This window comes from Hevea brasiliensis, chromosome 5, assembly GCF_030052815.1.
Source record: "Hevea brasiliensis isolate MT/VB/25A 57/8 chromosome 5, ASM3005281v1, whole genome shotgun sequence".
Taxonomy (NCBI): domain Eukaryota; kingdom Viridiplantae; phylum Streptophyta; class Magnoliopsida; order Malpighiales; family Euphorbiaceae; genus Hevea; species Hevea brasiliensis.
Window position 1 is genome coordinate 11002514 of NC_079497.1, and position 25657 is coordinate 11028170.

A 25657-nucleotide genomic window follows, 5' to 3' on the forward strand; every position below is an offset into this window, starting at 1 on the left:
ATGGGAGGAAATGTAGAACTCTAGTGTGCTGGACTGAATTGGGTAAAGATAAACTGGTAGGGCCAGACCTGGTGAAACAGACTGAGGAGAAGGTAAAGCTAATCAAAGCCAATCTGAAGGTTGCCTCAGATAGACAAAAATCCTATGCCGACCTGAAGAGAAAAGAAATAGAATATGCGGTTGGCAACAAAGTGTTCCTCAAAGTGTCACCGTGGAAGAAGGTACTAAGGTTTGGAAGAAAAGGTAAGTTAAGCCCTAGGTTCATTAGCCCATATGAAGTCATTAAACGTGTAGGTCCAGTGGCCTACAGGCTAGCTTTACCACCAGAGCTGGACAATATCCTCATTGTGTTCCATGTATCTATGCTAAGAAGATACCGCTCAGATCCTTCACATGTCATCTCCATGGAAGAAATTGAAGTACAACTGGATTTGACATATGAAGAAGAACCCATACGGATCCTGGCTCGGGAAGTGAAAAAGTTGAGGAATAACCAGATTCCACTGGTGACAGTGCTTTGGAGGCACCATAACACCGAGGAGGCAACTTAGGAAAGTGAAGAGACGATGAGGCAACAGTTCCCTCAACTGTTTGCATCAAGTAAACTTCGAGGATGAAATTTAAATTAGAGTGGAAGAGTTGTAACATCCTCACTATAGCAATTCTGTACATTCTACTGTTCCAGTGACCGGTGTCAATCCGGACAGTTAGAATGTCTGGAAAAACATTTAAACTAAAGTGAGGAGCCATAATTAACTCAAATATTAATAAGAAAAATTTAGGAAAAATTTTAGAAATAAAATACAACCAAGTTAAACGAGCCGGTGCCCTGGTGATGGGTAACCCAATAGGAAGTTGTAGTCCTCGCAACTAGGAGCCCTAGACCCTGGGGAAAATTCATAAAATAATTTTTAGGACTCTAGAGAAGGGTCATTGAGGTTCCTATGGCATTAGAATGCCAAGAAAATGCTTAGAAAAAATTTTTAATTGGTACAGACAATTTTGGTCTATTAAGCCAAACAGAGGGCATTTTGGTCATTTCGCCTTCAGAGGTGATTTTTGGCCGACTTGTCCAGTTAAGTAAATAATTATTATGACACAAAATGTGAATAAATATTGCTAAAAATTAAATTGAAATTAAGTAGACAAGAAAAGAAAAGAAAAGAAAATGAAAGAAATTTGATTTATGACATCATTATGATGTCATTAAACATCCTCCCACCCTACCAAATTTTGACACATCATTATAAACTACTTAAAAATGAATAAAAGGAGATAAAAATTAAAGAACTAAACAGCTATCTTCAACCTTTAAGGCAGCCAAAAACGTAGAGAGAGAGAGAGAGAGGAAGGAAAACTCCATTAAAGCTTCACCAAGCTTGAGTTCACCACCCAAATTACCCCAAAACCCTAGCTTCCCTTCACAAATATTTACCCTTACACCTAGAGCAAGTCTTGGGCAGAAAACAGAAACAGAAAAAGAGGAGTTCTCAAGCTTTGGGAATTAGCTAAATCAAGGTTAGTGTCCAAACTTTTGCTATTTTGATTAAATTAATGTTTAATGGCATGAAGTAAGTAGGAAATGTAAGAAAACAAAATAAAAATGTGTGTGTGTGCACTCTAAAAATTTTGGCAGCTAGAGTTTGCTCATGTAATGGTTTATTAACCTTGTAATGGTCAATTAGTGACCATTTGAATGTGTGTGAGAAGGAATTGAAGTGAGTAAGGATGTTGGATTTGAGTTTAGGTGAGTTGCCTTGGCTGACCTGTAGGACTGAGTATGAGTCCAGCAGGTTTGGGCCGCAATAACTGGAGTTGTAAATGTTCAATTGGTGCAAGGCCAATTGGACATGAAACTAGACACATAATGGCACAATTTTGGTGAAGAAACCTTGCCCAGAAAACCAAACCAAGTTGACCTAAAAATTGCCCTAATTCGGGTGACTTGCATTCTGCCTGGGCAAAATGACCAAATGAACAATGCTTATTCATTTGGTCGTAACTCAGTGTAGAAAGGTCCAATTGACCTGAAATTTTATTAGAAGAAAGCTGAGAATAGACCTACAACTTTCATGAAGAACATAAATTCAAATTCTGACTATAACCTAGTCAAATTGCCAACAAAACTTAGGTTACCAAATCGCGTAATCCGCTTTACCTGCATTTTGGATTACTCGCCAATCCGCCAGTTATGGTGTTTAGGCCATAACTTAAGTTACAAAACTCAAAATGGAGTGATTCAAAAAAAGAAATGTAACTTGACAAAATAAGGAACAACTTTCATGAAGATAATTTTGCCAAATTCCTACTGTAAAAATGACCAATGGAACAGTAAACACAAGACTTGAAATCTGAAAATTTTGAACAACTAACACTAAGCTTAGAAATGGTATTGGCAACCCATACCAACAATTTTAGAATGAAAAATGTGGTATGTTGAGAGTATTAGAACCAATGTACCTATGGTCTATGCAAAAGTCAACATTTTAGTTGACTAATGAAATGAATAGTAATACCTAAACTTAAATTTCAAGAATTGTAAAGTTTAAAAGTGTAACATGCCCTAGTGCACCTAGCAAGATTGGTTTGGATAGGTTGGCATGCCAATAGGGTTCAGTTAGCAGTACTGCACATGACATTATGACATTCTGTGATTTCATGGCTTTTAGCCATTCTGACATTGTGTTGAGATGTGGCCTTGTGCCTAATGTTATTACAGCTTATTAGCTGTTCTGTTGCACACTGGGAGACACACATGTGACCGATGGTGTGACGGCCCGAGGTACTTGATAACCAATACCAGTTTACCCGTTTATCCAATCTAGTCATCCAATATAGGTTACTTGGGCAACCAAAAATGAAAGTTGATAAATTTAATGAAATAATGAATATAACAAATACCAAATAAATAAGATTATCAATAATTATTAAAAATTTGTCTGCATGAGACATCAATACACTCACTGCATATTTATTTTTTTTATTAATTCTTTTTTTTTTATTATGGCACCACTAAGCATTATTGCTTAGGTCGTCACTTTTTGCCACGCGTAGGTTCTAGAGAGACAGACAGAGAGCCCACCAGACTATAGACTGGGTGAGGTCACAGATCTGCCTAGCGTCAGAGTCACCTCTCATCTACAGTGCATCAGTGGTAGGACCTTTAGGTCCCTTTTGAAATTATGTTTTTGCATTTTGTATTAGGTAGTAGTTTGTGATTTGTAAATTATGAACTCATATAAATAGTAAATTTATGTAATCATATGTTGATGTACATATTTTGAAAAATTTTGTTAATTAATATAATTTGAGAATATCTTCATGAAATTTTAGTTGATTTTGAATTTGAATGAAATTGTGGATTAATGTTGAGAACTTGAAATGATTGCTAATGTTGAGACCGTGTTGATGGTTATTGGAGTTTGAGAATGATTGGAAATGATTATTGGAAGTGTTTTTCACAGGTTCCAAAGAATTGTTTTCTCCATTTTTAGCCGGTGCTCTGCCAGATTTTCTATAAAATTTTCGGAACCTTAAATAAATTATAATTTCAATAAATGACTTAAATGAATTATATTTCATAAATTGTACTTCATAACTATGAAAAAAATAAATTATGAAGAATAAAAAAAATGATTGAATTAAAATAGGGTGTTTCGGTACACTGCGTGGCATATTTTGCTCGGCTACACTGTAGACGAGTAAGGGGTGTTACAAAACCCAATAGTATTATAATTTAATTAAAAAGAATACCATGTGATGCAAATTCAAAATATTATATGATATCAATATATTAATTATAATTATAATTAACTTAATTACATATGTATGTATATATATACACACAAAATCTAATCTCATGACTCCTAACGAAACTCAATAGTATTATGATTTAATTAAAAAGATTACTATGTGATATAAATACAAGATATTATATGATATCAATATATTAATAACAATTATAATAAACTCAATTACATAAATGTGCATATATATATATATATATATACACCCATGATCTAATTTCATGGCTTTTAACTAAGCTTAATAGGATTATGATTTAAATTTAATATATTAACAATTTAATTTTTAGAGAATAAATAGACAATATTCAGTAGAAAAAAATTTAAGAGAGATAAATTTTTAAAGTATGCATAAAGAGAAAGTGTTTAGAGAGAGAGGAGAATAATAATAATAGATAGATAGATTAGTATTAAAATTGAATATTAATCTTTTAAATGATTAAAATTCACATAAAAGAAAACTTGTCAAAGAGATTGGAAGAGAGACTATATATAGAGAGAAAGTAATAATATATTAGTGTTGATTTTGAAGTTTAATCTTTTAAAAGTTCAAAATCTTAATAGAGAATAAAGAGAGAGACATAAATATGTTTCATATTTCAAATCACACAAATGCCAAAAATATGTAATTTTAATTTCTTTGGTAGCTTAATATAGATAAAATAGTTCACAATAATTTTTATATATTTATTATCTAATATTATAAATTTATTCTCATATAAAAATTAACTTATTTTTGTAAAAAAAAATAAATCTAAAGCACAAATAACTATATAACTATAAATATATTTTATATATTATTTATATCATATTTTTAAATAATATATTATTTTAAAAATAATTATAAACAAAATAAATATATTTATAACATTATAAAATTACAATAATTAATATAAATACTTTTGTAAACAAGCCTATAAATGAGTTTACTTACGAACTTATTTAACGAGCTAGCTTACAAGCCTGTTCAATGAGTCAGTTTACGAACCTATTCAACGAGTCAGCTCGCGAACTTATAAATGAGTCGAGCTCAAACTCAAACTCGAATCGAATACTTCTGCGCTCAAGTTTGGCTCGTTTGTTAAACGAACCTAATACCCAAACTCAAACTCGACTCATGTAGAAAATAAGCCAAATTGAGTCAATCTTTTATCGATCGAAACTTGAATAATTTATGAGCAACTTAATTCATTTACACTCTGATGATCCACTCAATTTTATTAAGTGATGCTTCAAATCGCATGATGGTCATTTAAGGATTCACCGGCTTTCAAAGTTCTGAGAAAACTTCAAAATAATTATTCATAATTTTGTTGAAAGTGGTTTTCAACGTATTAATACTATTTACTGTTTTATAATGACCATTTATATTATATTTATATTTTTTTTGGATAAATTAATATATATATATATAATAATTTTATTATAATTATTTATTATAATAAAATTTATATAAAATTGACCATAATTAAAAGGGACAATAAAACTGTTATAAATACACTGTTTTCACTCTGTGGATTTAAAGACCATTTTTGTCAGCATCTTTATGCAACCTGCTACATTTTTTCTCCTAGCGGATCCCAAGATTCATGGGCTCAAGTCCATTAATGGAAACGGTGCCGTGTTATGTAAAGTTGCAGGTTTCCACGTGTAACAGTGGGTCCATTTAACTGATAAGCCGAACTTGTCAGCCAATGGGACATTACGATGGAGATTCTGGACACTTGGCTATTTGCACTGTACAGCTGTGAATAGATATTTATTATATTCTTTAAAAAAAAAGGAAAAAGATTATTGTCAGATACCAAAAGAGGAAGGCGAGGTCGTCAATTATGGCTTTGCTCGCGTTGTCAGCGTCGTTAATCTCTCCTTCAAGACTCGCCTGTTGGCGGGTAAAATCAACAGTGAAATCCAGCATATCGGCGGCGTCGTTTAAGCTTAGAAATGGATCGATAAAATGCAAGGCAGTTGGTGATAGCTCTAAGCCTTCGATCCAACCGACGGTTTACAAAGGCGCTTATGGTAGCTGGACGGTTGAACCATCAGACGTTCGAGAGGTACTTTAATTTTATTATGATTATGATTACTGTTAATCGGAGTTCAAATCTTTTACTTTTGAGCTATGGATGCTTTTCTGAATTCTTCTACTGGGGATACTTGCTATGGTGATTTTCAGTTATCAATTGGAATTTGAGACGATCCCTGATCGAAACTGGTGAACAGCAGTTAGAGGTTTTTGTTAGGGAAAGATTTTAAACGACGTCGTTTTTCAGTGAAGCGTCTTTAATCTACGGACATGGTTTTTTCAGCCTAGTCAATAGTACATAAATACTCAGAATTAGTACAATTAGACATTTCTTGATCATGATAACTCGGTGCAATTTATTGAGCACTTGAATAATAATGTTACAGGTGATTTTATATAGACTGGGGCTGGTTACTGCTGCTTCTGCATTTGTAATTGCCGCATCAGATGCCTTTTTACCCAATGACTCTCTGTTGGGAGAAGTAATTAAGCAAAATCTTGATCTACTATACACTTTTGGAGCTGGTGGATTGGGCCTATCATTACTTTTGATTCACATCTATGTAACTGAGATTAAACGCACCCTTCAAGCTTTATGGGCACTTGGTGTTGTTGGGTCTTTTGCAACGTACACAATCCTTGCTAAACCAGCTGACGAAAACTTGATACATTATGTGGTTGATAATCCAACAGCTGTCTGGTTTGTTGGCCCATTGTTTGCAGCGCTGACAGGACTTGTCTTCAAAGAAGGTAATAATATTGTTATCACATTCTGTGCATTCGTTGCTGGTTGTTTCTTATTGATTCTCATGAATTTATGTATATTATTTAAGGACTAAACTTGAGGTTTGACAAAACCAATAATTTAGTCTTGTATTTTCAAAATCAAGTAATTGGTAAAACCTACAATTTAGTTCTTTGTCCAATCCATTAATTATAGCAAAAATAATCAAAATGCCCTTAACTTTATGTATTTTCTATCTTAAATAATATTGTCTCAAAATTTTGTATTATAAACAAATAAGTTTAAATTAAGGGACTATTTTGTTTATAAAGTTTAAATCAATGGACTAAATTATGGGTTTTGTCAAATTTCAGAGACTAAATTACTTGGTTTTGAAAATATAAGTTTTGTAAAACCTTAGGGTCTAAATTGTAATTTATCCTTTTTAGGGGTGTGATTCTTGCCTTTCATTCTCTAGTCTTTTGAAATGCCAACTAACATGATAGAATGGTTATTCAACGTGGTTCAAATTTCATACTTCAAATAAATACTTTGTAAATTCTAATCCTTTGGATATTATAGCGATATCAGTGAAACCTTCTCTGTTTGCAAGTTCAGTCCACATGCCACAAGCTGCTTAATAGTTACCACCAAAGCCATTTTTTGTTCAAGAGAAACAATTTACTTAAATACATCATATCCACTCGTTTACATTATGGTCCTTCCATTTTCATGATAGGAAAACTTGTACTAAAATTCTCATGAGGTCAAGAGATTTGAAAGACACTGGTGGACGAAAGAATTCTGGCCACTTGTTTGTTTAATTTGTGAAATATTTAATTGATAACAAATACCTGCATTTTCTGTTTAATCCTATCTTCAAGAAACAGGGTTGTTATTTGATATGCTTTAGCATTCGTTTCTTAATCATTTTTGGAATTTTTTCATTATATAAGTGACTTATAATTCTAATAAGATTTGAAGAGACTTTTTCTTAATTAGACTGGAAGAAATATTTCTCGATAAAATAGGATGTATTATTTCCTATATTAGAGTGAAACTGAAATTTTATTGTTATTCCTAAATTGAGTTAGATTTCTAATTAGATTAATACTGAAGAAACTAACACTATAAATGAGAGTATTATAGGGAGATTATTTGGAGGCTTCAGCTCAAGGTAGAGAAAGACATAGAATTAAAGAGCAAGAAATTCTTATACATTGATCCTGGTATATGATATAGTAAATGTATTGAGTTATGTCTAGAGGAGAATGAGAAAGATTAACTAATGTATTTACCCATCAATGTTTTTGAGCATCTCAAAAAATACTTCGTATCAGGACTCAAAGTTGGCCATAAATCATAACCTTTTAGTATAAAACTGGTGTTTGCAAAAAAAGCATCTATTGGTTATGGGGGTATTTGCTATAGCCTATAGCTTAAAATTCTATATTTCAGTCAAGTAAACCTAGTAATGTGTCTTCATTCAGTTTAAACTGATTTATTGCATTTTTAAACAGGCCTTTGCTATGGGAAGCTGGAAGCTGGCATTCTCACATTCATTATACCTGCAGCTCTTCTTGGGCACCTGGTACCCTTCTTGCAACTTGTTCAAAACATCAATTCTGCGAAAACTAATGTCATCAAATAGCAATGAATACATGCAGTATGAAGGTTTTTGCTTAGAATAGGCCTAGCTAGGCTATTCTCGCAATCATCTCTATGCTGTTCTTTTAGTTGCTCTTTTCCCCCCTTGAAAACTGGAAAAAAGGAAAAGGTTAGAGATGGCTACCTGTCTGTGTACTTTGGTTTGTGGATTAGATTTTCTTGAAGTAGGGGTTTGGGTGGATTGCTGGCTCTGTAGTTGTCTATCCGCTTTTGTTGTCCTATAATTCAATTATTGTCGTCATGAAAAAATATTACATAATTTTGATATTTTTTCTACTTGTTTAGTAGACAACAGTAACATCAATCTCTGGATTTTGGGTTAATGAAGAAAATTCAAATCTTTAGTCCTATTTGCATTTACTGTCAGCAATTTTAGTTCAATTATATACAAAATTTTTATATTGTCATTTGTCAACAAATGTTTCAGAGTGGAAAAAGCGAATCCATATAGCCGACCCCAAATTTTTAGGATAAAGGCTTAGTTTGAGTTTGAGTTTGAGTTGAGTTTGTCAACAAATGTAGCCAAACTGGGAATAGCATGCATGTGCGAAAACTACTAAATTACTGAAATGGCCTATGTTTTATTCATAAAAGTTTCACAATAGCATATTTAACAAAAAAGATTCATAATTTTTACCTACCTTTTTATTTTACAATGTTAAATATTAGGTTTATGGACGAAAAAAGCCAAAGCTTATCGCGTTTTGCCAATTTATTCTATTCTTTCAATTTTGGCAAAATGGGCAAAATTTTTAAAAGTTGTTAGCACTTCATCTAATTTTCCTCAATCGAATTTTGTGCTTCACTTTTCTACTTGTTTATAGCTTTCATTGAAAATCCATCATTATATTAGATTCATAAAATTTTTCATAATTTCATTTTAATAACCATTGAGTATCAAATAATGATGAGATTTGATGATAGTGAGGAGATAGTATGTGTGACATTAAAACTATCCAATTTGATTAAGTGACTAAAAATTTTGATTCACCATGAATGTTAAAATGAAGTTTGGAAGTGATTGATAGTACCAATAAGGTTAGATAAACCAGAAAATGAAGTAAAAAAATATATAAAAAAAATAACAACAAATTTTCAAAATTTTGAAAAATTTGAATAAAATTTTTGCGCATTTTGAAATTTTGACTGACTTTGTTAAAATTGAAAAAATTGAATAAAATTATCAAAACGCATTAAGATTTAGGTTTTTTTGTCAATAGGACTAAATATTAATAATGTTTGAAAATATAATTGACAAATTTTATGAGTCTTATATTTTAATAGATCATATCAGATGGTAACATGAGATTTAAGAGTTTTAGCATATGTCCTATATTTTGCTAAAATTTATATCGATATGAAAAATTTTGTATATAATTGATAAAATTAGAAAGATCGCCTATTGCTTGATAGGCTTCACTTGAAATATGCAGACAGGTTTAATGGATGATGGACTAAAGCTTGCTCTATTGGGTTCATGGATGGCCCTCTTTGTGATATTTGCTGGAAGGAAGTTCACTCAGCCCATCAAGGTACATAACCTGATCAGATATTTGTCTTAGTTTTCTTCTGGCTACTTGAATTAATTGCAGCAGACAAGAAAATATATATGAAAAAATTGAAGGCATTTTCTGATGATTTCTTGTTTACTTTCAAGGATGACATTGGTGATAAATCTGTCTTCATGTTTAATTCTCTCCCAGAAGATGAAAAGAAAGCCTTGGTAGAGAAACTTGAGCAACAAAAGTTCAGCCAGGATCTTAGTTAGTAGCATGAGCCAAACATGACACCCTTGTTTAAATAGTGAAAAGGTTCACATACAATTTTGACTGACCACTACTTGTAATAAACTTTAATTAGCTTATAAATAACATTTGTGTGTATATATAGTTGGCGTGCTTACTTCCCACAAGAGCAAGTTAGTCTCTAATTTAGTTGTCGTTTAGGCAACGCAAATACAATTTTATACAAAGCCCCTGTAATATAACTTTCCTGCAAGATATTAGGAGCATGCACTCTCTTGATCCGAGGACCTGTCAGAGTAGATGTTCAGATCAAAAGTACTGCTTACAGAATAGAGAATACAACTGGGATATTCAAATGATCAGTTTATTAAATGTTCACAAACACTTTAGTAGTTTCATATCCACTCTTGGCTTCTTTGAACATGATGAAGCAATGACCAGAATAAAACATTTATCTTATTGATAACCTTAGACATCCTTATTTTCCCCTCAATGTTTTTGGTATGGTGATTCACACTTCACAGTAATAATAGTTCTGAATCTTTGGCCTAAGAGCTGTGAAAATATACATATAAAACTGTACTGTGATAAAACTAACCACCCATTACAATACATATAAGGTAATGACCAACTACCTATCACACCAACCACACATAAAACATATGCTGTAGGCTATGGTCATGTAAATCAAATCATTGTATGACCCAGAAGAAGCATCTCTTCATTGTTCCACCATCAATTTAGCCTTCTTGCTGCTGGTCTGAACTCCAGCCAGCTGGCTTTCTTCATCGTTAGTATCTTTTCTCTTGTAGGTCTGCTCAACTGTGGCAGTAGTTGTTTGTTCTTTACTGTCAGCTATTTTGGAGTTGCTAGTATTCATTTCAATTTCACCATTCACATTATCAGGTTGCTCAAGTAATTCCCCTTCCTTCTGCCTAACAACGCCTGACTTGTCATTTCCATCACTTCCCTCCTTGCATGATTGCTGGGGATTTGTTTCTGATTGATGCATCAAATTGTTAGCTTTGGCTTCTTCCTTAAGTTCACTATTTATATTGCAGATTTCTGTGTCAGCAACAGCCTGTGTTTTCTCATGCGTGACATCACTTTCTTCAGTGGAATCATCAAAAGTTTCAAACTCTGCATTTCTGCGTTGTAATGATTCAATAACACCCATCAACTCTCTATTAACCTGTCATGAAAGCTTAGATGTCATCAAAGGAGACTTTGTGACTCCTGAATATTTACCATATCGTCTCATCATCACAACTGTCAAAATGACACTATAGAAAACATAAATGCTCTACCATTGCGACATGAATATTCTGTTATAAATCATAATGAATGTAACTGATTGACTTGTAGTACCTGTGGATTTTGAAGAAAGTCGGCTATGTCATTTGTACAAGATGGACATTTCATAACATTTTTCTGCACCCTTAACGTCCGTCTTCCTTGACATGTCCTCTGCCTCATAAAACTTTGACCAGCAAAAGAACCCTCTAGGCATGCTTTGCAAAAATTGTGCGCACAAGGGGTAGTAACAGGGTTAGTCATCATCTTATGACAAATTTGACAGCTTAACTCTGCATGGTGAATGAAACAGAAGTAAACGTTTCTTTGTTAATCTGTTAGCGTTGGCCTAATCATGGTCAGGGAGCACGCCATAGTGCTACATGAGTAAGAGTGAAGAAAAAAATGAAGTTGCTAGTATAGATTTGATAGACTGCACCTTTTAGAAACTTTTGGCTCATGAGCACATTCTTTCCTTGCCGCCTCACTTTCATTATTTTCACACCGTCTTCTGGATTTCCACCATTAACCTGTTTTCTACTGCTTGGTTGAGGTTTCTTCCACATCCAACAACCTTTTTCCTCCTGAGGAATAGAAATAACATTTTATGGGATTTCAAAATAAATATCTGATCATCAAGCTCATTTAACCTTTATACCAAGTAGGAAAGCTCAGAAAGAACAATAATTATATGGCTCTCGAATTTTGGGCACTTCGTAAACTATATCAAAGGGGATGCATAGATTGTCAAAATAAGCAAAAAAACATGTAAACAAATAGCTCCATGTGTGTGTGAGAGAGAGAACCCCCCCTGGCTTGTATAAAGTGAAACTGCATAAGCTTACATCATAGTCCCAGGATGGAGATCCCCTCCTTTCAGTTATATCAATTGCATTCTCTAACTCCCTGATGACTGGCAGAGGCCTTGGACGATCCCCAAGATCATCACTGCATTTTGATTTGCACAAGATTATGATCTTGAGAAAGATAGATCAAGAGAGAGAAGCAGACATACCTTGTCCATGGAGCAGGTTCATTGTCACATCTAACAAAAAGATACCTACAAACCTTGTAGCCCTAATTGGAAAATTAAAAAAAAAATTCAGAAAACACATTTGGCGGCCAGGAGATCTGGTTGATTCCCTCAATTCATTCAACATGATCATAATAACTTAAAAGAATTTTACCTGCATTCCATTCTTACGCCAGCACTTCTCAATCCTATAAATACCATCATAACGCACACCCTTTTCTGGGGCATAAGAAGAGCACTTCTCTTTGTGAGACCTGCCCAGCAAATGAACTGTTACATTAAATTCAAATAGAAGAATACTCATCCTGAAAGTAACTACTGACTACTCGAATATACTTGTTTCTGGATGCAGAATTACTCGTATGGAAAGACAATATATTAGTAGTTAAAGGAACAAACATTGAACTTTTAAATTCGACTAGGCCTTCTTGGTGCTATTGACTAAGCTAAGATGCAAGGGCATTAGAGAGAACAACCAAATACGATATATCGTAATAATGATTAGCAAAAAATAAAAAGAAGAAGAAGATTTCCTATTGTAGATGCTCTTTTCCTGATTAAAGAATCAACAAAACTTCACTCCTGCTGTAAGTTTAGCCGTCTTCATGATATTAATGAATGCTGACAGTTGGCTGAAATCTAGGACAACTTTTTACACAGGAAAACATTTATTAACTGCCTACCCTATAAAGAGGCCACTCTTCTCATGTGTAGCCACAACATATTTCCTATGCTTAGCAGTTGTGTTAACCACAATCAAGTATGTTGGTTTAACATGGATGCCAAAAATGCATCAGGAATTTCCCAGGATGGAACCTTTTCAAGTTTCCAAGTATGTGCTGCATATGATATGTGAAATTGCAGAGCTACCGTATATGTACTTTCTTGTTATCCTAAACAATAGGAAACAGGGATTTAGCATTCAAGCCACTTTTAAATAATTTTCTACATTAAAGAAATATTCATTGGCATAAAAAAATACAAAGCATTTAAAAATAAGATCCCAGGTATACTTTAATGAGCAATAATCAAATCTTTATCACAACTCACCTCACTACTCTCACAGGATATCCTTCAAGGCAACTCACTCGTAAAGCCTCATTCAACTTTTCAAATTTCTGATCGAAGGACTGTGCCTTATTTGTGCGTTTATTGCCGCTCAGGTCCCTTCCTCCACTATACACAATCAATTGTTAAATCAAACACATATGAATTTTAGGAAGTTAAAAACTAAACTAAAAAACCACCTGCAGCACACATAGTAGCCAGACCACCAAAACCAAATTGTGTTTTTATCATTTATAACAATTTCAACTATATGCTAAGCCAGTGGTAGGAAATTCATTTAAAAACATTCTAGTTTGGCAGAGATGATGTGCTTCAGCAGGAACCATAGATTTAAATAATGGTTATGTACTATTTCGGGTGAGAGTCACCATTGCACACCACATATGATGAATAATTTTCTTTTTTGTAAGAGTAACGGCTGTTATTTTGGCCATTACCCATATAAAAGGCAGACTCTGCCACTTCTACCCATGGTTTTAAATTGCATTTAGTGTCATGGTCACAGGTAATGGAAACAGGCTTGTAACAAACATAACGTTATGGTAACGGCCTATGGCTGCGCAAATTGTTTTGAAAAATTTGCAAAGTTCATGAAATGAATAGATTTTTAAAGATATGAATAAAACTAAGATGCACAACTAAATAATAAAGCATAAATATATCAAATAGAGACACTAAATTTATCGTTTTTAGACATCATTGGTTTTAATCAATTTAAAACTAAAATAACTATATAGATTGTAAACAACTAACCTTATTACTACCAAAATGAATATATGTAAGATTCTTGATTAATCAAAATGAATATTTAATTATTTATGTATTTGTCTAAAAATAATTCAAGTTTTAATATACTAGTACTTGAATGCTTATTAATTAATATTATTTTTACTTTTATGTTATTTGAAATTTGATGAAATATTCGCATCTATTTGACTTATAATTTTTTTTATGCTTAACTCGCTCAGGCATGCGCTTGTACCTTGCGCCTAGGATTCAGGAACCCTTGGCGCCTTAATGCGCCTTGAGCCTTAATAATTATACTTTTAGTCCAAAATTGCCTTGTCTATTGAGCTCATAAATTGTAAAGAAATGAAGGATTTCACTTGATTGTGGAGAAAATTGAAAAAAAAAAAGGCAAAATACCTAGAGAGAGTGTAGAGAAACTGAATGAATAAGCCAACACGGAATTCTGCCCAAACAAAAAGCTTCCTTCTACTACTCCTTCACGTGATTGCTCTCAAAAAGCCCAAAATTCTCTACCAAAAATAATAAAGGAAGTTACGGCCATTAAGTAACGGCAGGTAACGGCCTTTACCTTTATGTAACGGCTGTAATGGCCTTTACACACCTAATTTTAAAAAATCCATAATGGTTATAACGGTAACAATAGGCTTATTTTTCTTTAAATAATGGCCATCATATAACATAACGACCTTTATTTAAAAACCACACTTTTACCTTCTATTTAGAATTTCTCTTCATATCAAATCATTCAAAAATATCACCACTTGACATTAATGCCTGATTTTACTGAGTAACAAGGTAAAAATGATTATGGAGGAGTATTCTTCACACTTTTCTTGAAAGAGTTGTGTTAATTTTTACCTTGTTTTGTTGTTGTTTGTTTGCTTTTGCCAATTTGTTAAAACATATGGTTTGTGTTGTATTATAATGAATCTACAAATATCATGCATTAATTTGCTAGTTCTACCATTTCTTCAAAAATTTTAAAGATATTTTCAAAGTTCTTTTCAATAAATCGCATATATACTTGAAATATAACCATAAATTAGAAGTTTAACTCAAAGAAAAAAACTCTGTAACTCAAAGCCAAGATACTCAAGACCTTCTACACGCTCGTTTTGGTGATAACAAAGTTAGATCTTTATCCTTTTTGTTCTAACTATGATGGCCTCGTTTTTGTTACACACAACCAGTTTATTCAAAAGCAAAAAAGGCACTCACTTAAGTGCAACAACAATAGGAAAGCACTTTTACATATGCTAAGCTAAGAGCATTCAGTGAAGCGCTGGTTTTTTGGGCTTAAAATGCAAAGCACAAAACAAGCACCCAAAACAAAAGCACAAAGAGCCTCAACTTCAAAGCCAACATTGGAAGATGTTGAGACCAATTTAGATGAAAATTTTAATGGAAATATATCTTATTTTGGAGATGAAGATGAAACGTTGAGGAAGATGTTAAGACTGATTTTGATGGATATGGATCTTATTTCAAAGATGAGGATGAAAGTGTTGAGGACTTTGATTGGAAATCTAGTGAAGATTTCTAAGTTATGACTATAAATTTGAATGCTGAAAACTTTTGGATGTTTTCTTAAGAGTTTAAATTTCACATAGATGATTTTATTTTCTTTGTATACTATATTATTAGTTAATTTTTTTAATCATTTTGCACTAACTTCAATGAAGCTAGCGCCTTTTTTGTGCTTTTCGCTTTAAGCGATGGATGATGCATCGCTTTGACTGAGCGTTATAGTTTTAACTACCAGCACACAACTAGAACCATGATTATGACCATAACCATGGCCGTGACTAAGATCTGTGGCAGAGATGGATTGAAAGGGGGATTAGGAGGGGCCATGGCCCTTTAAAGCCTCCCCCCAATAGTATATAATGTCTTTTACTATGCAGAACATTGACATGTTTTTGTTTTATCTTCAATTTGCCCCTAACAAGATTGATAAAACAGTTGGCCCCCTCCTAGGCATCAAAATTCTAGACCCATTCATGCACTCTAGCTCATGAAAATAGCAAACCAATGACATGGTAAAACCATGACTTTGGAAATGACACAAATGCAGCAATACAGACAAAAATATACCTCCCAGTGTAAAGGAACCAGTCACCATGGTCCTCATCGTCTACATAACCTCCAGAGAGGGCCACCGATTGGGCACCATAAGTTGACTGACCAGCAATACCTGCAACATGGGGAAGGTGGGCACCCCACTGTCTACACTCTAGTCTATCTTCCCACAACTCTCCAACCAAAACACCTTGGTTTCTTACTGGATCATTCTCAGCAAGAATTGGCCCAAAGTGATCAGGGGGAACAGTGACAAAAATCTTTCCACTGCAAGCATTAGCCTTTCCAGCTCTCTTTGCTCTCTCAGTTGTAAATGCTTTGTCCGGCCTGTTTTGATTGTGGACAAAATGATATTCCTTAGGAGGTCCCCCAGAAGTACTTGATTTCGACATTTTTGCCATGCGGATGGCAACAACAAGTGCAGAATTGATTCGAGGTTGGCTCGCCATCTTGGGGGGGATTTGATTGCGGCAATTTGCACATGTGCTCTTTCCTTGTCCAATCCATTTCTGGAAGCACTTGAGGCAAAAGTTATGACCACATGGTGTCTGAAACATGGGGGCAAACGAGGGTGATAAACATGTGTCAATTAAGAATATTCACAACAAAATTCCTTTTTAATTTGATTTTCTAAATAACAGGGTAGACGTGAGGACACATTGAGTTATGCAGAGTGCATTTGGGATTGAGGTTCCTTGCAGCTGTGATACAAGTATCAATCAGAACACAAGGCTACAATGCACTGTAGCATGACTTTGGTTCAGATGAACTGCTACAATCACATGCACAGACACAATATTGTTTCCTCCAACAACATAGGCTCCCCATGGCTTTTTCATTGGCAAACAAGTTAAGGGAAGAAAAATAGTACAAGGGAAAAATGAGAATCCTTATCAATCAACTGGCTTATCGAGAAGGTAAATCATGGACAGCTAAAGTAAAAATGCCTCTTCATTATCTACCAGATGAATGGAACTGATAAATCAGACTACTTGTTTGGACACTTTTCCCCCCACTTTTAAACATTCAGATTAGAGTAAATGCTGATTTGCAAAACAGAACAAGAATCAAAATTTATCTACAGTTCTACACAGACTAAAAAACAATGCACTGTTTGCCAAGTATTACTAGCAAAGCTACCAAAGGAAGTGAAACAGGAAAATATTACATGAAAATCAGAGAAATAAATTTCAAAGAAAGATAAATTATATTCATCAGCAGTGACAGCATCGGAAGGAAAAGGAGTGTGTGTTTGTGCCGGGCTGAAAGCGACTCTTTTCCCCTTTTTAAGCAACCCCCAAAAGGCTAAATTCATCATGGTTGATTACAGGCAGTATCCAAGAACCAGCATTTCACCGTGCAGAGTCTCCCAACTTTCGTAAAGTCGGGCTTTGTGAAAAAGAAGCCCATGGAAACTGCAGCGTTCTCCTTGTGTTTCGTCCTTTTTCCGTATACAAGAAAAGAGAAAGCTAAACAGAGTTGAAAAATCAGTGAACACAATTGCAGCGGAAATTCAATGCCATAAACTATGCTCTGGTCGGATAAAAAAATCACACACAGAAATAGAGTAGCAAAAATGCACACATCAGTTTTTCAATTTATTATTATTATTATTATTATTATTATTATTATTATTATTATTATTATATTTTAAACCAATCACCATTAAATTCACAGTGAGAAGATACATACTCGTACCTTTATTTCCATTCATATAAAATAAAATGCGGATAGAGAAGAAGATTTATAGATATACCCACCGTAACTGGCCTATCAGGTAACCGCATGCAAAACGAACAGTTGAATCCGCCATCGAGAAAATCGAGTATATCATTATCACCGTTGATCCTCCTCTTATCGGAATTGGCGTCCGCGCCTTCAGACAAACGCACGCTTCCGCTCATTAACTGCTGCCGTCTCTTGGCCTTCTCCAAATCAGAAAGCGAATCATCAGACTCGATCGCCCGAATCGCAGAGATCAAACCGGAGGAGCTACTCTGGGACCCTCCTGCGGACGCCAGATTGAGCGTAGAGCAGTCCGGACAGTCCCAGTCGAGAGTACCGGCTAAGTTTTGTGGGCGAGAGGAAAGGCAAGTAACATGCCAGGGAGCAACACATGTTTTGCAGGTGAGAATCTCTAAGTATGATGGCGCATTGTGGCAAATCATGCAAATGCCATCTCCATCGCAGGGGAGTTGTTGGCCAGAATGCGACATTGGAGCAGAAGAATAAACAGGCAGAAAGAGATGAGCAGGCCTTGGTCTGGTGTTGTTTCGTGGTCGTTCTTGGTTGGTCAAAGGAGCAAGTGAGGGTCTTATCACATATGCATCGTGATGTTCAGTTTTGGCAAATTTCCCTCTTCTTCTTGGACGGCTAAAAATGGGAAATTTTCTAGCTTTCTTTGTTGGCAATAGCCTTTATATGGATACCGCATTAAGTTTTGAAAATCTACGTGCAGTAATATTATGTTTTTATTACTGTAATATCTATATTTCCATATATATATATATATGATAGCAAAGGATAAGAATTTTTCCATTTTTATTTAGCAATTTTTATAAATTTTAAATTTTTTTTTCTAAAATTAATATATTTTCCATTTTTAAAAAATTTTGAATATTTTCTTTTTTTTTTCATTTTGGTTGGACTAAATGAAGCTTTTTTAAGTTTAAAAATTAATATTTATTTATTAATTATAATTTTAAAAATTAAATCAATCATTAAGAAAATGATTCGTTCATTGTATATCTCTCCCATTTAGCAATTCATTTTAAATATATTTTTATAAATTTTCTTTGCTTATCATTTTATTTTTCTATTTTTTAGAAATGCCAAATTACAACTTTTTTTTACCAAAAAAAGATAATAATTTTTTTTTTTACTAAAACATAAGCAAAACTAAAAAAAATAGTAAGTGATCTAGAATAATTGAGTAATTTATTTAACATTAAAAATTATATTAATTTAAATTTTAAAATATTATTTTTTAATTTATCAAAATCAATTTCTAGATTTTTTTCAAATTTTTAAATATAATAGTAACTATTATTTATACTTAAACACGTATGAATTTTTATTTATATAAATATAATTATATTTTTTTTAATAAAGGTATTTTAAGAATGTTGTAAAATCTTAATATGATGATGTAGGAAAGAGTTTTAATATTAAAAAAAGTTTTAAAAATTTTATATTTTTTAAATAAATTACTTAATTATCTACGTCACTTATTATTTTAAATTTTATCAATATTTTAATTAAAAAAAACTTGTTGTCTATTTTTTGCATGAAAAAAGTGGCCTTTGACATTTTGACAACTCTTGTCATGTTCGGTTTATAATAATTTCAAGTTATTTTACGGCACTTAATTTACTTACAAATTTATAATATCTTTTTTGCTAGATATATTAAATTAATAATGATTTAATTCATGAGAAGTAATTTATTAAGGATAATAAAAAATTTCACATAAAATCTCATAACATATTCATAATATATATGCATATAATATTTAACATATAAAAAAAAAATCAGTACATGCAAATAATGTAATATAATTTACAATTCAATCTAATAAAAATTTATAAATATTTAATTATAATTTAATTACTATTATTACTCATTTCACAATATCCAAAACCTTAGCCTGGGAGAGTCGACCACAATAGGAGATCGGGACAAAGGAGAGGATGCATCGTTATCCCAAAAAAATAACCCATGCACATTCGAGTGAGTGAGACGATGAACAGAAAATAAGCACAGAGAAATCAAGCACGGTCAAAGCCTACAAATAAGAGGTTCCTCAATGGCGGATGCACGTGAATAAATGAGGGGTTAAATCACCTCTCATTTCATAAAATAATTAATGTATAAATCTATATTTTTCTAAATTAATCATTCTTAAATTAATTATTAAATCCTCTTTTTTAATAAAAGTTAAAAGTTATACACATTGACTCCAGAAAAAGAAAATTTTAGATTCATTTGTGCTTTCCGAGTTGGGCTAAAGCCGCATCACACCTTACGGTGGCCGCTCTCCATAAATTAGTAAACATTCCCCGCTGCAATCTTGGTGTTGCAAGAAAATCCAAGCAGAACAAGGCCGAAAACCAGAGCTTAAACAGGCAGATCAAGAAAAATCAGCAAAAGATCTAAAATCACACTTATTTATACACAAACTACTCTACTCGAAAATGGGAAGAGAGAACCCACTTCCGAGAAAGGGGATGAAAACCCCCTTGCCCTGATGGGGCAAAGGGAGCCACTGGATCCAAGAAAACGGAGGCCGACGAGTCTTAGCAACTAAGAACAAATTGGGAAAAAATTTTTTCCCCTTTATTAATAGAGAGAGGCTCTTCATTGTTTTATGTAATTACATAGAATAATTTAATTGATTTAATTTATGAATGATGTGATAGATTGAGTATATTTAAAATTTTATTAATTTAAAATATTTTTTAATACAATTATGGAAGCAATAACTTGAAAAGAAATACGGAAAATTATTATTTATTTTAATAAAATTAATTATCTGATTTTCTTATTTAAAAAATATTAATTAATTTTTATATTTTTATTTTATTTATTTTTTAATCTTATGCGTTATTTTAAATTTTATTTAATTTTTATAATTTAAAAAATATAATTATATAATTTATTTATTTTTTAAAATTTTAAATTATTTTATTTTTATATAATATAATTTCTTTTTTTAAATATATTATCTATTAAAAAACTTAATTTAAATGGGATGAAGGGAATCAAGAGTACTTTTAACAAAAATATAACTACTAATTAATATTTAAATAATTAATTTTATTTAAATAAATGAACTAAATAATATTTTTCCTTTTTTTTCAATTGGTTTCTTGGACTAGATCTACTCCGGTGCAGGACAAACGAGACTCAATTCGGTTCCCAATTAGCCATCTTGCCAAACATTCCCGTCTAATACTTTTACCCTCCTAGCCCTAGTGCCAAACACAATCGTCGCTAGTGTCGCAGAGCTCGCATGCGTATTCTCTCCCGTCTAATTTCCTCATCAAGTTCCATTGGCTACCATTTTCTCCCTCGACTCAGCTCGCGCCACCCACTCTTAGCCCAACTATCAACCCTAATCCACCCCTTGAAAAGCCCCTCACCACCAATGGACACTACTGAGGATTCCCTCCGCAAAGCCCTTGCCGAGAAGCAATCTGCTGTTGAAGGGCAAGGCAATGCTGTCCGTGCACTCAAAGCCGCCAAAGTGGCTAAGGCCGAAATCGACGCCGCAATCGGAACTCTTAACGCTTTAAAGCTTGAGAAGTCTGCGATCGAGCAGCAGCTTCAAGCTGCCGTCAGTGGTAATGGTCCTGATAGCTCCGTAAACAGGGAAGCGTTTCGTCAAGCTGTGGTTAACACTCTGGAAAGGCGTTTATTTTACATTCCATCGTTCAAGATTTATAGAGGCGTCGCTGGCCTTTACGATTATGGGCCTCCCGGTTGCGCCGTTAAGTCCAATGTCCTTGCTTTCTGGCGCCAGGTAAGCCGCTAGCTTATCACTATGAGTACTTAAATATGATTAACTTTAAACTTCGCTGGATTTATAAGTACTGATAACAACAGGTCGGTGCTTGATTTACCCAATGACATAGTGCTTTTATGATTTGAGAATATTTTGGCATTGCTGTTGTTGCATTTGTTTGCCAATTCAGGGAATTCTTAATCTATCTGTTTTAATATCTTTGTTTTCCAGCATTTTGTTCTCGAGGAGAGCATGTTGGAGGTTGACTGCCCGTGCGTGACGCCTGAGGTTGTCCTCAAAGCATCTGGTCATGTGGATAAGTTCACAGACCTTATGGTTAAGGATGGGGAAACCGGGACCTGTTACAGGGCTGATCACTTGTTAAAAGATTTTTGTAATGAGAAGCTTCAAAAAGATCTTTCCATAACTGCAGAGAAGGCTGCAGAACTTAAACATGTTCTTGCAGTTTTGGATGATCTCTCAACTGAAGAGCTGGGTGCAAAGATCAAAGAGTATGGCATTGTGGCTCCAGACACAAAAAATCCCCTTTCGGATCCCTATCCATTCAACTTAATGTTTCAAACATCAATTGGCCCTTCTGGTCTGCTCCCTGGGTGAGTATAACAATGTTCGTGTAGAGTCATTTTGCTATGGAAATGTGCTGGATCTACATTTTTGAAGTTGGCAGTGTTTTGATTTATAGGCGGCATGGTAACTTTTTCTTCTTTTGGTTCTGAAGCCATCTAGCATTTTATGTGCTGCAGTTATATGCGTCCTGAAACAGCACAAGGCATATTTGTAAACTTTAAGGACTTGTACTACTATAATGGGAACAAACTCCCTTTTGCTGCTGCTCAAATTGGTCAGGCTTTCAGAAATGAGGTGTTAACTACTTCCTTTTGAACTACAGAATAAGTGCTATTTTTTCTTGTTAAATTGTTAAGACAATATCTGTTTCGACTAAGTGTAGATCTCTCCTCGCCAAGGCCTTCTGAGAGTCCGTGAATTCACATTAGCAGAGATTGAGCATTTTGTTGATCCTGAAGATAAATCTCACCCAAAGTACCCTGAAGTTGCAGATCTTGAATTTCTGATGTTCCCAAGGGACAAGCAAATGTCTGGCCAGTCTGCAAAGAGAATTCGGCTTGGTGAAGCAGTTTCAAAGGTTGGTTTGAGTCATAAATAGTTTCCATTTGCAATTTTGCTTTCTGCATCTCCTCTTTGTGTTGATGCTATGATCTATTGTCATTCAGGGAATTGTCAACAATGAAACTCTTGGCTATTTCATTGGGAGAGTTTATCTCTTCCTAACTTGTCTTGGTATAGACAAGGAGCGATTACGATTCAGGCAGCATCTTGCAAATGAAATGGCCCACTATGCTGCAGACTGTTGGGATGCTGAGATCGAGTGTTCCTATGGTTGGATTGAGTGTGTTGGTATTGCTGATAGATCTGCTTATGACCTGCGTGCTCATTCGGTGAGAACCTGTCATCTATATTCTATATGAATAAAAGAAATCTATAGTTAAATTGCTGAACACTAAGCATAGATGAATTTCAGTCCCTTTTATGCCTGTGGGTTAATTGGTTTTAGCTGTGAATATGAGTATTCTATACTGCTAGCTATATATATACCATCAAGTGCTATATATATATATATATATATATATATATATAGAGAGAGAGAGAGAGAGAGAGAGAGAGAGAGAGAGAGAGAGAGAGAGAATTGGGCAATTAAACTGTTTATGATGTGCTAAACTTTACTTATTAGTTATTATATACCATCAAGTGACAAAAAATTCTGCCTAGAGAAATTCTAAGAATGTAGTTCCTTTTCTGTTTTGGACATGGGAATTGTGCATTATTGTCAAGCTTTTTTTTTTTTTATTGTGTTCAACAGGAGAAAAGCGGAGTCCCTCTTGTGGCCCATGAAAAATTTTCAGAACCAATAGAAGTGGAGGTAGTTCTCTTTGTTAATCTCATTCATAATTACCATTACTTTTTCATATACATTTTTGTAAATTGGTTCACGATAACTATCAGTTTTAAAATTTTCAGAATCTAGTGTAGATAATCACTGTTTAACTTATACTGTATAATTTTCAGAAGCTGGTTATAGCACCAGTGAAGAGAGAGCTGGGGCTTGCATTTAAGGGTAACCAAAAAATGGTGGTTGAAGCTTTGGAGGTAAAAGTGGAATTTATTAATGGTTCCTTAACTCTGGGAAACTGGTCGTTAGTTTGATGTGTGATTTTTTTTTTCTTTATGTGTTAGGCAATGAATGAAAAAGAGGCTATGGAAATGAAAGCCTCACTGGAAACCAAGGGGGAAGTAGAGTTTTATGTCTGTACTCTCGAGAAAAATGTGTGCATTAAGAAGAATATGGTCACAATTTCAAAGGAGAAGAAGAAGGAATACCAAAGAGTTTTCACACCATCAGTAATTGAGCCATCTTTTGGCATTGGACGTATAATATATTGCCTCTTTGAGCATTCTTTCTATATGAGGCCCAGTAAAGCTGGGGATGAACAGTTAAATGTTTTCCGCTTTCCTCCTGTTGTGGCCCCTATTAAATGCACTGTTTTCCCACTCGTTCAGAATCAGCAGTATGAGGAGGTTGCAAAAGTCATTTCCAGGTCGCTGACTGCTGCTGGAATCTCTCATAAGATTGATATTACAGGTGGGTTACTAACATAAATTATCTTCTTCTTCGTTGTCGGCATGTAAATTAGATTGCTTGCAGGGCAGATGTTTACACAGGGTGTGAGCACATCTCTTTGCGTGTTCCACCCACAATCCTTTCTCGGATGACCCTCCTTTTCTGCAGGTCCTATAGCATTTGCTGTGTCCACTAGTCCGAGCAACTAGAATGTGTTTGAATTACTGCTGTTTAGCATTCAGACTTCTTTTTTTTTGGTATATTCATTGTAGGATTCTGATATTAGTATCTTGCTTGTGATTAATGTAAATTTCTGCTTGGCTTAACTGTTAGGAACTCTATTAGATTGAGATGAAATCATTTGCAACAGTTGGTAAAATCTGTAGTTTGTCAACTAATGAATACTCTGCTAATGATGTTTACAGGCACTTCAATTGGCAAACGATATGCAAGGACAGATGAACTGGGTGTACCCTTTGCAATAACAGTTGATTCAACGTCCTCTGTGACAATCAGAGAGAGGGATAGCAAGGATCAAATCCGTGTTAATGTGGAAGAAGCAGCATCAGTTGTGAAGTCAGTGACTGATGGGCAGAGAACATGGGATGATGTATGGTCGAAATTCCCTCATCACTCTTCTGGATCAACAGAGGATTAAATTTTGGGCAACCAAAAGAATACGATACACTGCGACTCTCACATACTGGCATCTTGAGCGGCCAAGGAATAAAAGAAAAAAAAAATCTACCTTTAATTTGTATTTTGAATTTCTTAACCTATTTAGGTTAAGCATTTTCTACGTTGTGCGGGATAGTTGTACCATAAATGATAAACCTGCCAGTAGTCCCAGCTGCGGGTCGGTTTTGGTCCTGGCGTTCTGGTTCCCGTCTGGGTTGGGGGTGGTTTGGTTCTGGTTCGAGCAGTCTGGTTTTAGTTTCGAACTGGCGGAAATGATTTTTTTACTGTTAAAAATAATATGTAATTTTGAATCAGATATATATATATATATATATATATATATATTTTTTTTATAAGGAAAGAAAAAATGATAATTATGAATGATAGGGAAAAATCAAAGAATTTATATTATTAATTATAAAAATTTCTATATTATGATATAATTACATATGAATTTATAAATATTGAGAGAAAATGAAGAATATGTATTAGTAAGTATAAAAACTATTTTATATTTATGTTTTGATTATAAAGAGGACAAAAATATGTGTATATATAAATTAAAAAAATAAAAAAATTCAGTTTAAAACTTAATTATTTAATGATTAAAGTGCTTATATTATTTTGA

At 33.8% G+C, this 25657-nt stretch overlaps 3 protein-coding genes across 4 annotated transcripts; 2 read left to right on the forward strand and 1 right to left on the reverse strand.

Annotated features, from left to right (window-relative positions):
• The first annotated feature begins 5562 nt into the window (after nt 1-5562).
• LOC110664914 (uncharacterized) lies at nt 5563-10106 on the forward strand. The gene is made up of 5 exons (XM_021824799.2): nt 5563-5860; nt 6216-6579; nt 8074-8144; nt 9655-9753; nt 9879-10106. Exons 1-5 carry the CDS (start codon nt 5636-5638, stop codon nt 9987-9989), a joined length of 870 nt encoding a protein of 289 aa, XP_021680491.2. The 5' UTR covers nt 5563-5635; the 3' UTR covers nt 9990-10106.
• A 294-nt stretch (nt 10107-10400) lies between these two features.
• LOC110664912 (E3 ubiquitin-protein ligase ORTHRUS 2) lies at nt 10401-18577 on the reverse strand. 2 transcript variants are annotated; one of them, XM_021824797.2, is made up of 9 exons: nt 17950-18577; nt 16205-16737; nt 13343-13468; nt 12447-12546; nt 12275-12336; nt 12105-12207; nt 11699-11843; nt 11335-11552; nt 10401-11158 (listed from the first exon to the last, which is right to left on the reverse strand). In XM_021824797.2, exons 1-9 carry the CDS (start codon nt 18403-18405, stop codon nt 10688-10690), a joined length of 2214 nt encoding a protein of 737 aa, XP_021680489.2. In that variant the 5' UTR covers nt 18406-18577; the 3' UTR covers nt 10401-10687. The 2 variants fall into 2 exon arrangements, with proteins under 2 accessions (XP_021680489.2, XP_058002963.1); XM_058146980.1 differs by lacking the exon at nt 17950-18577 and adding an exon at nt 17546-17763.
• Nucleotides 18578-21113: 2536 nt separating this feature from the next.
• On the forward strand, nt 21114-25343 carry LOC110664913 (glycine--tRNA ligase, mitochondrial 1). The gene is made up of 9 exons (XM_021824798.2): nt 21114-21710; nt 21924-22306; nt 22457-22574; nt 22663-22857; nt 22946-23170; nt 23593-23652; nt 23799-23879; nt 23967-24372; nt 24777-25343. The coding sequence occupies exons 1-9, from the start codon at nt 21201-21203 to the stop codon at nt 25007-25009; spliced, it is 2211 nt and encodes a 736-aa protein (XP_021680490.2). The 5' UTR covers nt 21114-21200; the 3' UTR covers nt 25010-25343.
• Nucleotides 25344-25657: the final 314 nt, after the last annotated feature.

What these genes read in the sequence shown, in the direction of transcription:
- LOC110664914 (XM_021824799.2), top strand. Translation starts at nt 5,636, where the DNA reads ATGGCTTTGCTCGCGTTGTCAGCGTCGTTAATCTCTCCTTCAAGACTC. An exon ending in AACCATCAGACGTTCGAGAG is followed by an intron (nt 5,861 to 6,215) that starts GTACTTTAATTT and finishes ATAATGTTACAG; the next exon opens with GTGATTTTATATAGACTGGG. An exon ending in AGGACTTGTCTTCAAAGAAG is followed by an intron (nt 6,580 to 8,073) that starts GTAATAATATTG and finishes ATTTTTAAACAG; the next exon opens with GCCTTTGCTATGGGAAGCTG.
- LOC110664912 (XM_021824797.2), bottom strand. Translation starts at nt 18,405, where the DNA reads ATGTCGCATTCTGGCCAACAACTCCCCTGCGATGGAGATGGCATTTGC. An exon ending in TGGTTCCTTTACACTGGGAG is followed by an intron (nt 13,469 to 16,204) that starts GTATATTTTTGT and finishes GATTGTGTATAG; the next exon opens with TGGAGGAAGGGACCTGAGCG. An exon ending in GAACCTGCTCCATGGACAAG is followed by an intron (nt 12,208 to 12,274) that starts GTATGTCTGCTT and finishes ATCAAAATGCAG; the next exon opens with TGATGATCTTGGGGATCGTC.
- LOC110664913 (XM_021824798.2), top strand. Translation starts at nt 21,201, where the DNA reads ATGCGTATTCTCTCCCGTCTAATTTCCTCATCAAGTTCCATTGGCTAC. An exon ending in GTCAGGCTTTCAGAAATGAG is followed by an intron (nt 22,575 to 22,662) that starts GTGTTAACTACT and finishes GACTAAGTGTAG; the next exon opens with ATCTCTCCTCGCCAAGGCCT. An exon ending in ATGACCTGCGTGCTCATTCG is followed by an intron (nt 23,171 to 23,592) that starts GTGAGAACCTGT and finishes TGTGTTCAACAG; the next exon opens with GAGAAAAGCGGAGTCCCTCT.